This window comes from Apaloderma vittatum, unplaced genomic scaffold (assembly GCF_000703405.1).
Source record: "Apaloderma vittatum isolate BGI_N311 unplaced genomic scaffold, ASM70340v1 scaffold5375, whole genome shotgun sequence".
In the NCBI taxonomy this organism is placed as follows: domain Eukaryota; kingdom Metazoa; phylum Chordata; class Aves; order Trogoniformes; family Trogonidae; genus Apaloderma; species Apaloderma vittatum.
This window is the reverse complement of record NW_009716379.1, coordinates 5,111-18,478: the sequence shown is the minus strand read 5'-3', so window position 1 is coordinate 18,478 and position 13,368 is coordinate 5,111. Positions and strand designations below refer to the sequence as shown.

Here is a 13,368-nt window from a genome sequence, read left to right as displayed (position 1 = left end):
GGCAAGCGACAAAGCTGGACAGGACAAGGAAGTCGATGGACCCGGAGGCAGCACGTTGGCAGGAGTACCGTCTATGAATCCTTGCACCGTGGTTGGCAACAACACAGCAACAGAGTGTTTATGATATTTTACAATAGCTTGGACTGCGTGAACCAGAGGGTTTACAGCAACGATTACACACTGCTTGTTTAGTTCATTAATATTTTTGCAGGCCCTGGATATGTGCTTATTGTGATATATGTTCCAATAAGTATTGGAGTGTTGTTCAAAGGAACAAGGGCACAGAACATTTGTTGTGTTTTTGTTGTAATACTGAAGTGTAACTTGAACTAACATTAGATAAGTAGTTTTCAGAATTTTTAAGTTATTGTGTTAGATAAGAGATTGTTAATTAATGTAGAATCATTAACAGCTGTTGTGGAGCAAATGTTTTGATTTCTAAATCATGGCATGTCATAAGTTGCCAATGGAAAGAGGTCAAACAAGCATGGTCTTGGCAGCAATACTATCACTCTTATTGGCACTTCCAAAGATAGAGGGATACATCTATCAGATAGATCCTTGACAAAATATGTGGATAACATGGGCCAATCAGACTGGGCAAAAGGAATTCTGTTTGTCTTTAGCTACACCAGGAGATCCATTTCGTACATGTTTAATTGGCTTTCCGAATGTACGAGTCAAAGAATACAATGAGTGGATCAATGTGTCTGATCTAAATAGAACTATGGCATCACTATTAAAGAAAAAGAAAAAATCAGGAGAGTGCTTGTAGACGTGGCCAACAATGAAGGGAGCTTATTTGCAGAAAGTGATTGTAGAAAAGCTAAATCACAGCAGTCAGTTACCTTTGCTAGAGTTACAACTAATGGGATCAGTTCCTCCATTCGAAATAGATAATGTGACTGGATTGCCAAATTGTGCAGACATAGTGCCCCATTTACAACCTTATAATGGCACTGGAGGTATTTCTTTTGGAGATCCCCGATCTGAATGGTTGATCAAGCAAAGAGACATGCGTGCTCTGCAAATTTTAGTTCAATAGCAAAATGTGACAGGTCATCAAGGATACTGGTCAAAAGTTAAGACAGGTTATGTTGTAGCAAATACGACCGGAAACTTTTTGTTGCCTCATTGTTGCCACCAGGAAACTTTTTAATATGCAAAGATCGAGCATGGAATGGTATTCCTTTCAAGCATGGAATGGTATTCCTTATCGCCCCATAGGAGGTCCTTGTTATCTGGGAAAACTAACCTTAATTGCACCTCAAATGAGGGCATGGATTGATTACACCCAGTCAAAAGAGCACAATAGAGCAAAAAGGGAAATTAAGCATTTTGATGAACACTGTAGAAATGAGGTAAACCTCGAACGAACGGCATCTTTTGTCGCTTTGGCTTTCTTTGTGCCTGGAGGTGCTGCAGCACATAATTACAATCAGTTGAAAAGATTAGCTTGCTGGAGCTTGAAAGAGTTTAACATTACTTCACGTATCATTTCAGAGCTCCTTCCTGATGTAGATAGCATTAGACATGCTGCACTACAGAATCACGCCGCAATTGATTTTCTGTTGCTAGCACAAGGACATGGATGCGAGGAATTTTATGGAATGTGTTGTATGAATTTGTCAGATCAGTCACAGAGTATAAACAAACAGCTGTCTGACCTTCGGCAACGGTTTAACAAAATTTCATACAATACTGACCCCTTTTCAGAATGGCTCAATTCACTGAACCTTAGGCCTTAGCTAACAGCATTGATAAAATGAGTAATGCCAGTTTTGCTAACTTTAGTAGGATTTTGTGTAATTTTGCCTTGTGTAACGTACTGTCTACGGTTGTCACCGAAACGCAGTATGTCTATTATGTTTAAAAGAAAAAGGGGAGATGTTGGGGCCTACTACATAGAAACTTGGTGAAAGAGTACAGGTCAATGAGCAACCGAAAGTGCTGAGGCAGATAGTTATGAAACTACTGAAGACAATGCAGCCTTTAGGAGCATCTCAGATAGGAAAGTAGGCCAAGAGAAAATAGGAGATTTGACGCTGTGCACAAGAGCCTATCAGAGTAGCTAGTTAGGTGCGTGTTCGCCGCGTGGATAGTAGCGTGTAAACAATCATGTAGTGCATGGACGGGGTATCTGACCAATCATGTAACACTTAACTCATGCTGTACACGAGTAAGGAACTAACTATAATATATAAGTAGCCTTCTGAATGGAATAAACTTGGCGTTACAGAGGATCATATTGGTGTGCTGTTCGTCTGGCTTGCATGGATTCCCCACACTTGAGTGAATCCCAATATTCCTATTGGCTTCATTTGTGGTACAGATTTCGAAAGCAGACAGTTCTCTTTTGCTCGCAGACCGAAGGCTGACATAAGGCAATATCATTTGATTGCCTGCCCCAGAGTAATACACCTAAGGATCTGAGCTAGAGCGCACAAAATGGGCTTGATTGAAGCACAAAATTCTTATGAGCTTCTTTTGTGGCCAAGCTTAAAAAGAGTAGACAGTTATGTCTTGCTCTCTGAGTGAAGCTTCTAGGAAGGAAAGCTCAACTGATGGTCAGACTCAGAGTTCCTAAAATTCAGGATCTGAGCTAGAGCACACCAAATATGCTTGAGTGAATCCCAAAATTCTTATTGGCTACGTTTGTGGTACAGATTGTGAAAGCAGACAGTTCTCTTTTGCTCGCAGAGCGAAGGCTGACATAAGGCAATATCATCCGATTGCCTGTCCCAGAGCAATTCACCTAAGGATCTCCGCTCAGAAGGGATAAGGGCTTTAAATGCCTTCAGGTGTCTGGGCTGTAGGCAAATGAACAGATTAAAAACCAAATGTGACGTTTTTTAATTGAGCAGTAGCAGCTAGATGCAGGGGAAAGAAGCAAGGAAACACATGAGCATCTGATCTTGATGTTTGAAGAGTTGGGAAATGTGCAGACAGGAGCACTAATAGGGCACGTCCCCCAAACCGTTCTATTGAATCTGCTTGGCTTGGCAGATTCAGAAACATTTGCCTTCTGTGACACGTGTGCACTCCCACCACTGGTCCCAGCCCGTGGCCTTGCTGAAGGAAATCCTTCCACAACAGCACACAAAGCTCTTTTCTTCCTTCTGAGTGGGCCAAGATAAAGAGCTTTTTCACTCTTACCTCCACTACCAGAGTGTGAGCTGAACAGCAGAACTGGGTGTCAGAATGAGAATGAAAGGGGAGTTTTCTCCTGATGTCAGCACCCAAAAACTTTAAAATAGTTCTCTGGATTGCTGGGGACCCCTGTGCTCAGAGATTTTCTTCCACCTGGAGATTCAGCCATGATCCCTCAGAGGAACCTGCCATTCTTTATCTTCCTCGGTTTCCGTGCAGGGTGTAGCACGTCACCGTAGGGAATCTGCACCACGATGGGAGCCCCCAGTGTCAGGTGAAAATAATCATTAAAATCCCAAGAGGAGCTGTGTCTCCGAGCTGTGTTCTCTGTTCACAGAACATACCAATGGCCACGGATTTCATGTGAAAGAATTAGTAGAAAGCTTCGCTTCAAACAGGGCATTACAAGCTTGACACATTTCTTGTAATTTTAGTTTCTAAAGCCTCTGCACCGCTACTCTTGAACACTAACAGGTGTTTTCTCTGTATTTGCAGGTCTATCCTCACTTAAACTGGAGAATAAAGAGGGTCTCTGCTTTCTAAGCAGACAGGCAGACGTACAGTCTGAAGGGTTCTCACTTTAGAAGCTAATTAGAGTTATTATAACACCACTACTTTCTGAAATAGGCATTAGAGGATTCCTATTTCTGCAGCAACATGGACACAGCTGCTCTAGTGAAGTGCCTTCTCGGTGCAGGAAGCACAACAATCTGTTCTGAGCGCATTTATGCACCTGATTTTAGTGCAGTTGTGGCTCAAGCTACACAAAGTTCCATCAATGGCTCCATGGCCCATTGCAGACCAATGGAGAGAGCTGTTCCCCAGGGCCAGCACTGAGACCGGGGCTGTTCAACATCTGTGTTGGCAACAGGGACAGTGGAAGTGAGGGCACCCTCAGCAAGTTCACCAGTCACAATCTGTGTGGTGCGATTGACTTGCTGGAGGGAAGGGGTGTCATCCCAAGCGACCTGGACAGGCTGGAGAGGTGGGGCCGTGCCAACGTCGTGAGGTTCAACAAGGCCCCAGGGGCAGGGTCCTGCCCCTGGGTCGGGGTAGTCCCAAGCACAGACACAGGCTGGGCGACGAGGGGATGGGGAGCAGCCCTGCGCAGAAGGACTCGGGGTGCTGGGGGTGAAGAACAGCCCATGAGCCCGCAACGGCCGCTCACAGCCCGTAAAGACAATCGCACCCTGGGCTGAGCAGGGTAGATTTAGATTAGATATTAGAAAGTTGTTCTTTACTAGGAGAAAAGTTGCCTGGAGAAGTTGTGGCAGCCCCCTCCCTGGAAGTGTCCCAGGCCAGGGTGGATGGGATTTGGAACAACCTGGTCTGGTGGGAGGTGTCCCTGCCCAAGACAGGGGGTTAGAACTAGATCTTAAAGGTCCCTTCAAACCCAAACCATTTTAAAAACAGAATTAAAGGAGAAAACAGCAGAGCAGGGAAGAGCAACGATGGAGAAGCAAAGCCCAGTTTGAAATTTCTCTTCCAGCCGGTTCCTGTTGGCTGTTGTCGATCACCCATCAAAGGCTACCAAGTACCAGCACTGAGGTGGGAGCCAGGGTACCTTTAGCTACAGTATTTATTTGGGGTTTACCTGATGTTTAATGTTCACATTTTTGATAATGGACACTTTCCTGATTGCTTAATTTTGGGGTGGTCCGTTGCAGTAACACCTTGTTCCTCTGAGACTCCAAGCCTCATTTCCCTTTGAGTTCAGGGCAGTGAATGCTCATTGCTTCTCTTGGCCAGAATTACAGGTACCCGGTGGTAAAAATAATCTGTACGGAGGGGCCTGAAGATTTGCGCAGGAAAACTAGGACAGGGCTAATTGTTGGTCTCACTCTAACTATTCTTGGAAGGGAGGGAGCACAGCTAGGTGCAAAATTTCAGTTTGTGACCAAAGCAATTGATGAGACACTGACCTTTATTTGTAAAATAAATTGTCCTATATGGAGTGTAAATGGAATTCTACTAATTCAAGTGCTGCCCACTTATCTCCCCAACCGCCTTTATTTTTAACTCTCTGTAGAGCAAAAACACAAATGAGAAACCCCAAATGAAACCGACTGAGGATCAAAAAGATCAAAAACTGTCAAAGAAATGGGAGGCTGTCATTAAGGATCAAAAATGGACGAGGAAATGGGAGCCTGTGAGGAACCCAAAAATAGAGCGACAGCTTCCTGGAGAGCTTTACGCTGACAAGGTCTTCCTAGAAAAGTTGCTCAAGGATAAAGGTCTTTCTCCATTGTATCTAATTAAATTTTCCTTCTAAGCAGGTTCTTTTTCAACCCTGTGACTACTTTTCCTCGTTCATATCGGAGCTCGCACAGCACACTGGGCTGCAGCGGTCAGGAGAGAGGCAGGTGTCTGGAGTGTACACGTATTTTTGGAGACAGATTTAATAGCCCGAATTATATGCGTATTTCCTTCCCTATTAAATGTGAGGCTTTTGTAACAAACAGTAAATCAACTCCGAGCAAGACACTTGCACTAAGTGCAAAGCATTGCTCAGATTACCGTAGCTCATTCGAGGTTTCATTAAAAATGCTGTTGAGATGAAGATGCAGGATTCAGAGAAGTGTCTTTTTTTTGGAACTAGACAGAAAGGAGATTCCCATTTGGCCATTTTTCTAGGGATGTCTTTACCCAGTAATAGGGAAGTAATTAAGAATTTAGTCTGCTTACAGGTTTTGTGATATCACTAGCATCAATAATAGATGCGGGCTGTCTGGTTTCCAAGCGTGTAAAAGCCTCAGTTTTCATCACGCAGCACTTCCCAAAGAGCCAGTTTGGTGCAAAAGCCCGGGCAGAGGACAGGCGTTCGCTTGCCACAGCCTCCCCATCCCTTGGGGCCCTGCCTGGCTCTTGTCAGCAGAGAAAGCAGCAGCCACGGGGGCTGGGACCAGCAGCTCTGGTTCCCTGAACCACACGCAGCGGGGAAGAGCCTGGGAGTTTTCCAGAACTTCCTTCCTCACTGCGTCAGTTCTGAGGAACGCTGAAGACTTTCATTTCTAGGACTACCTGTCAGAGCAGAAAAACCTTCACAGGCGGCAGTCCCTTGCTGAACTGCAGCTTCGTTCCGTCGTACACATTCACACTCTCCTGGGTTCTGTCGTCTTGTTTTCTGATTTGATGGAGAGCCGCACAAAGCAGGGAACCAAAGTCGCGGACCTGGTTTTGAGTGGCCTTTCCTACCTGGACACACGCAGGGAATTCTGGCAACAGCAGAATCCTATTTCTGCCCGTGTGAGAGAGCGTAAGCTCAGGCAGCAAAGACGGATCCAGGCCAAGACAAAAAAAGCAGCTGAGGTTCGCCGGTACATCGCAAAGAGCATGAAGGAAATCAAGATGTGTAGGTGTCCTGGCTGAGGGCTCTAAACAAGTCGTGGGCACACATCATTATTTACTGTGGTCATTACAGCCCAGAACAACAAAAGCAGAGCAGGGACTAACAAGCAGTAGGAGCAGTTTGGGGAAAGTATTTGCTTTTGTATTCTTTCACCTTTCCCAACACTTAATTGCATACAGAATTCAACACATTTTTTTTCTCAGCTTTTTCTGTACTTGAGGTTTTGCTGTTTGTTTTCAGGACACAGCTTAGACCAAAGTCAGGCAGGCCTGTGTCTAAGCTGCTGCATGCTTAGTAAATGCCTCTGGTCTCCTCATCTGAAGTTATTTTCCTGAGAGAATGCAGGTCACCAGAGTTAGTCATTTCTATCATTCAAAAATACTGTTGTAGAGAGATGAAGCAGCTGAAAAACAGTGATCTGGAAGGAAGGAGTAATTCAGTCACTTGTGATCTCTTTCTCTCTTCCCGTGCTGCAGACTTGCAACCCGGGGAGAAGAATTTAGTTGTGAGCACAATTCAGTTCTTTTAAGCTACATCCACTGAGAGAGGGTAGTGTTAGAAACCTTCTGCAGTCCTGTTTCCACGGCGCTGTCGCCCAGGAGGGCGTGGGGAACAGAGCTCCCCAGGAAGGTGCGAGAGGCTCATTTAGGACTTGAAAACCTGAGTACTGTAGCTAGAACTTCATCTCCGAGACCAGGCTGCCCTGCTGCAACAACTACGAGATTTCAAAACCTTCAGACAACAGCCATCATTCTCCTTTGTTTAAATTTGGCGAGTGTGGGGTGTCACCAGCATCATCTCCCCTTTGCTTAATGGGATAAAAGTGATTCTCAGTCGTGCTGGAGGAGGGTCAGAAGTGTCACCTCCCAGGGGCACTTGGAGATTGGAGGGAGGGCTGTAGGAGATGCACAAAGAGTTTGGAGCTCTCACCTTTTCCCCAGCTTTGACTAAGACTTACGCACCTGCACTTGGTCTTACTTCCCCAACATCTCTGTGTCTGTGCATGTGAATTAAACTTTGTGCTTTGTCTCTAGTGCTGAGCAGCGGCTTCCCTGAGGACAGCTGCAAGAAAGCTGAGAGGATGCTGAAAACGGTACAAGGGTGGTCAGAGGATGAACTTCCCAGCAAGAGCGAACTGATCAGAAACCTCCACAGCTGCATTGGGAGCGCTCGGTTAGAGATGGGCCAGACAGAGGCCTCTGCGGAGCCATAAAACGGATCTGGAAGTTGCCAGGCAGAGGTAAGTGTCGAGAAGTTCAGATGGATCAGGAAAAGAGGGAAGTATCTCTGTGGGGATGTTTTAGCGTCAGGTAATATCGTAATTCTCACCTGGACATTTACCAGGGTGACACGTTCGGATTCTGCCCAAGTATCGTGGTCTCTACTGGCTTCTTTTCATCATTATTTCAAAAACATGGAGCCTGCAGCACATTTTTAAAGGATCTTGACCACGTGGCACACCTAAATCTCTGCTGGAGCAAAGCAAAAGAGAGCGTAAGTCCCAGTCTGAGCACTTTAGCCGCTAGTATGTGCTTCCGTCTCGGGAAGGTCAGGCTCTAATTGTGATTTTTCTGCTACATTTTCTCTTTAGATGATTTGCATTCAAACTATGATAGCAGGCTTGAAATATTTATCTAGGAGATGTGGTTACCTGCCCATACAGAACACATTCTGCAGCTCTTTCAGCTAAAACAGAGCAGAGCAAAGCGTAGTCTTAGGATTCAGCAAGAGTTTTGCAAAGCACAGGAGAAAACACTGAAAGGTTGCTTGAAGTTACTTTGGGTTTATTTTTCTCAGTACTGCGTAGGGCTTTTAAAATGTAGCTGACACCATTTATCATTTGCACCAATCACTTTTAAAAATTCATACTGGTCTAAGAAATTCCTGCTTCTCCCCTGGTGATCTCCACACCCCAGGTGCACCAAATAAAGTTCAGAATGAGCAGAGGAGAGGCAGGAATGAGGTACGTGATTTCAGCCCTTTTTCAAAGGGCTGTGAAGTCACGTGGAATGGACAGAAGCGCAGCAATGCCCGGTGGGAGCCTGGTCCTCTGATGCCTTAGACAAAACTAAACCGCTTTCCCCCCGTGCTTTATGGAGTGTCAGCTGCAACCGCTGTAGGTGACATAAAAAACCTACCTTGATTTTATGACTTTCAGTCTGACGTTGGTCCTTTACCTCCATTTCTCAACACTCGGCCTGAAAAGTGGGCATCAGAGAAAATAGAGAAGACTGAAGAAAGTGCAGACTGTATCGGGAATGCAACTGTGTCAGCTACTGCTACTTCCTTTTCAATGCAGCAACCTGCCAGATGCCGAATCCAGAGCCCTTGGTAACATCGGCAGAGTTTATGCCAGGATCGGCAAATTCCAGCAGGCTACTGACAGGTATGTAAAATTAGTAACAGGAAAGGCACGAGGTTGTATTTTGAGTTAAACAGGGCATGTCTTTTCAATTTGTTAATTCATACTGCTAGCAACTGTGAAATTTTTCATAGCAGCAGTACCTGGAACCCTTTGTTGATAGAATCGGTGGTTGAAATTACAGCTGTGCCTGGTGAGATTCGGTAAATGTGTGCCTTTCTCACTCTGCTTGAAGTTGAGAGGAGAAGATTCCAATGGCAAAATCCAGCCTGGAGAAGACTTGGCTGTTCCATGAAATAGGCCGATGCTACCTCGAGCTGAATAAAGCTGAAGAAGCCCGAGGTTACGGACAGAAGGCCCTGCGGTCAGCGCATGAAGGGGGAGACGCCGAGTGGCAACTCCACATGACTGCGCTGGTGGCCCAGGCCTAAGGTAAAGGTGTGTGAGTAGGGAGCCCCTGCGGATCACAGGGACAGCTTTGTTTTCACACTGATCTCCTCCAGTCTCTGGCCTTTTACGTCCACTTGGACCGGCATCAGCTGAAGTACAGGAGATGCCAAACGGAGAAATAAAAGAGGGAATCTCGCCTCTGCAAGTGCTGGAAAAACCAAATACTTCCTGGGATTTAATATCTGGGGAAACTCAGAAAGACACTTCAGCAACTCCTCAGTCAGAGAGTTTTGTGTCCAGTGATCTGACACGTCCACTAAAACCAGAACTAATTCCACATGTTTCAAGCTGTTCCGTGGGTCTGTCTTGCTTGAACATTTCCTTAACCTATTGGCTTATTCAGGGAAATGCAGACTGGTCTATTTTTCTCTTAAAAATACAGCTTTTCAAAAAGGTAAACTTACTTTTAAAATCCTTTCTTTTTACAACTACAGATTCAGAAAGTCTGTAACAATCATATTTTTCTAAACTGCCGATTGCTTCTGTTGGGAGTGATATATACATACTTATTTTATTTTACAGATTTCCATGTAGTTTTGAAGTTTTTTTTTCATCTATATCCTCCTATTTCCTAGAACCGTCTCAAAAATCTGTGAGCCTCTGTATACTAACTCTATAAAACTGTATCAAAATGCAGCTGCATAAAAAAGACTGACTTAATTTTTTATTTAAATTGTTAGAGGCCACGCTCAGCACCTTAGTGACAGCAGCTCTACAGTTTAGCAACCCCAGTAACTGCTCATATTGAGGCGTCTTCTTGAAAGCTTCCTTTATTAGCTCTTGGTGTTCTCTTGATCTGGGGTTGAAAATAGATGTTTTCATTTGTCTCTTACAGTAAAATTAAAGGATTACCGGGCTGCAATCACCAACTTCGAAAAAGCACTTGAGAAGGCAAAGCAAGTTCACGACGGAGCTGCTCAGGCGACCATCCTTGGTGTGAGTGGCGTGTGGCAAAGGGGAGAGGGGCTCGGGGCAGCATCAAGGATTTAGCTGTAACTATTGTCGTCTTGTGTCCCGTTAATTGATAAAACGTCCTGACACTAGTGTGTTAAGAGAGGGGAAATGCAGCCTCTGGAGTAGTTTGCATGTTAAAAGTTAGGAAAGCTCAGAAAACTTATGCCCAGTTTATGGAGCAGTCCAACATATAAAAGGATGAAGCATGAGCCCTGCTCAGCTCAAGGGAGAATTTTTCGTTCGACCTTCCCGGGGCTACGAGGGTTTCACACAGAGAACCCGGCGGTGCCACCTCTGTGCTCAGTTGCTTTCAGCTGCTGATCCCAGCGCAGCCTTTCCTCTCCTCTCCAAAACATCCCAGAGAAGCTGCTTTGTGTCACACCACGAACAACCACCTGGGCAGGGCCGTGGCTGCCGGCAAAGCCATCCTCCTGTGCTGGGAGCAGCCCTCCCTCCTGGCAGCAGGCTGCTGGCTGCTGGCTTGCTGGGCACCGGTTACAGCTCAGGCACCTGCTGGGGTGCTGATCCCTCCTGGGCATCCAGAGGTCAGGCAGAGCCTGTTCTCCTGCCCGGAGAAAAAGGACAGTGTGAGAGAGCTGGGGAGCTTCAGAGGATGAGACATCTGGGCAGGGACACTGCACCGTCCTCTATCTCTCCCTGCCTTTCAGAGAGTTTGATGGTGGGAAAGGACCGAGTAGGAGCAAAGCTCAAAAGAAAAGAGCGGAAACTTTGGTATGTGACTGCATTTCTAGAGCTTTTATTACTAACCCTTATCACTTTCAGGCCTTAGATGATGTAAGCATAAGCTTCGTCAAAGAGCTGAACAAAAGACGAGAAGAAACAACAGCTGACTCTCTTAGAGGTAGGTGTCATTTAGACCTCTGCACCCCGTACATATAGAAATCCTCTGCATTCCTTTTCTGGAGTACAGACCATGGCATGGGAATGAAGCACCCCGTTCCCAGGGAGCAAGCAAATTTCTGAGCTGTGTTAGATCCCCGCAATACGCAGCAGCAGGAATGTGTACGGGAAGCCATAGTGCCGTTATAATTTGTGCCTTTGGTCGTTTGGTAGTAAGGCTTAATCTTGAGCTGGTGTAAACCAAAGAAAGTAACATCAGCAAAGCCTTGATAGCAGTGAAGGACCCTGGTTTCATTCTTGAGTGCTGTCCCTTAAAAACTGCTTTTAATAACACTGGAATCAGCTCCAGTTGCCCAGAATGCCGAACAAAATGTGACGGTAACAGCAACTGTGAATAAGCGAGATCTGCACCGTGGACGCCTTCAGAAACACCAGCTGCACCTTGGAGTCCACGTAGCACTGATGTCCTTGCAAGTCTTGAATTACGATCTCGGGAGAAGGGCTGCGCTCCTGCAGCCGCCCCCGCCTTGGCCGTACCCACCCTGGGGCTGAGTCGAGCCTGGGGAGGGGGGTGGCTGCATCTCCCAGACCCCAGGGCCTGCTCATCCTAGGGGGCAGAAAACAGAGAGGAGAGACGAGGGGTCTCTCTTTGCTTGTGCCCTGTGATTTCTCTGTGCTGGAACTTGGTTTGAGATGACTTTTTCCTCCCCAGTTTGTGATTCCAGCAGGGAGAATGCAGAAGGCGATGATTCCGAGAACTGCAGAGAGAAAGAGGGAAGTGAACAAAGTGCAGAGAATCAAGATGAGGAACAAGAAGAAGATGCCAGCAGCTGTAAAGAAGAAGATGGAAATGACAAAGACAAGGGGAAGGAACAGGAAATCAAAGAGAACCGGAGCTCCGCAGCTGCCATACGTGACTGGAAGGCAAATGGAAATGCTCAGCGATGGGGCAAGTTGACTGACTGTGCCGGTTTGTGCTCTTCGTGGTTTCTACGCCAGGCACAGGCTCAGCGCTTTGTCACGGGCAGACAGAAGGGCCTAGACAATTCCCAGTTTAGTGACTGGTGTGTACAAGTACCTCTGGATCTCAGATAGCCCCCAAAGATCTGGTGGATCACGGTAGCTTCTTCCAAAGGGACGTTCAAGCTGGAAACACATGGTGAGGCAGAGAGTTATCTCCTGCAGGACTTTTGTTTTGTCTGAGAGCCCTGGCCTTTGGCCTTCCTTGACGGGAGCACATCAGGGAGTGCCAAGGGCTCAGGAACACTGAGAAAGTAAATCTCTTGCGCTTACTTGGTGCTTTTCTGCAGACAGGCTCTCTGCATGGCATCTACGGCACAGCGGAGGAACTCGTGGGTGTCTTCCTGCCTGCCCAACTGGAAACATCCTATTCCTAAGAAAAGAGAAGTCAGTGATTCTCTCCAACAAGGACAGGAGGAAACACGCAAAAGCACCTGAAATGACGTACGTCGGAGGGCACGGTTGACAGCTGAAGGCAGGAGGACACCACCAGAGCAACGCAGGGCCATGCTGACGTGCGCTTCCATCACGCACAGCATGCAGATGTCTCGCTCGCCACCTGAACAGGGAGGGAGGGAAGATTCTCAGGTCAGCAAAATACCCACAGCAATGGGAAACCTAACGGAGATTGGGACATTATAAGGACAGTCTCCAGCCCTCTCCTCCCAAGGTGCCAATGTCCCCACAAGCCCAGGACATCTCAGCGCATAGAAACCTTTCTTGAGAGGGATGTGGAACTGACACAGCTTTTCTGTGTGATAAACAAAGCATTTAAAGCTGCAGGAACGGCAACTGAGGCCTGGGGACAGAAGGAGGAGCCTTTCTGAAGTTGAGCACCCCCAGATAACACGTGCAGCTTCTGGGCTGCAGTGGTCCCACAGCACCCGCTCGGGGGCTGACAGGGAAGGGCAGCTTTTCTCCTCAACCCAATTCCAGACGCTGGGACTCCTTGGGCAGTGCCCGGCAGATCCACAAGAGATGTGCACACAAGCACTCACACGACTGGCTGTGCTCCCCAGAGAGCAGGTAGCTGGCGAGAGGCGGTGTGGACGTCAGGCACCGGAGGACAGAGTTGAGGAAACACGTGTTGGCGGGGTTGTAGAGCCTTGCTCCAGCTGCCTGGCTCCATGTAGATCCACTCCATGTAGATCTTCTCTGGAGGAAAGAGGCTCCTTTCTAGCCCAGTCGTTCCCTCGGCAGTGACTGCAGGGAAACAACCTGT

General features: G+C 46.8%; 1 protein-coding gene across 1 annotated transcript; it reads left to right on the top strand.

The window, feature by feature from the left end:
- Positions 1-3,645: 3,645 nt before the first annotated feature.
- On the top strand, positions 3,646-12,221 carry TTC25 (tetratricopeptide repeat domain 25; the record flags this gene model as incomplete). Its single annotated transcript, XM_009869504.1, is given in 10 exon segments — positions 3,646-3,707; positions 5,222-5,383; positions 6,277-6,502; positions 7,534-7,696; positions 7,698-7,739; positions 8,799-8,885; positions 9,097-9,293; positions 10,147-10,247; positions 11,049-11,127; positions 11,839-12,221. Coding segments are annotated over 10 exon segments (1,502 nt in total), but the record flags the coding sequence as incomplete, so codon positions are not given.
- Between the last annotated feature and the right edge of the window lie 1,147 nt (positions 12,222-13,368).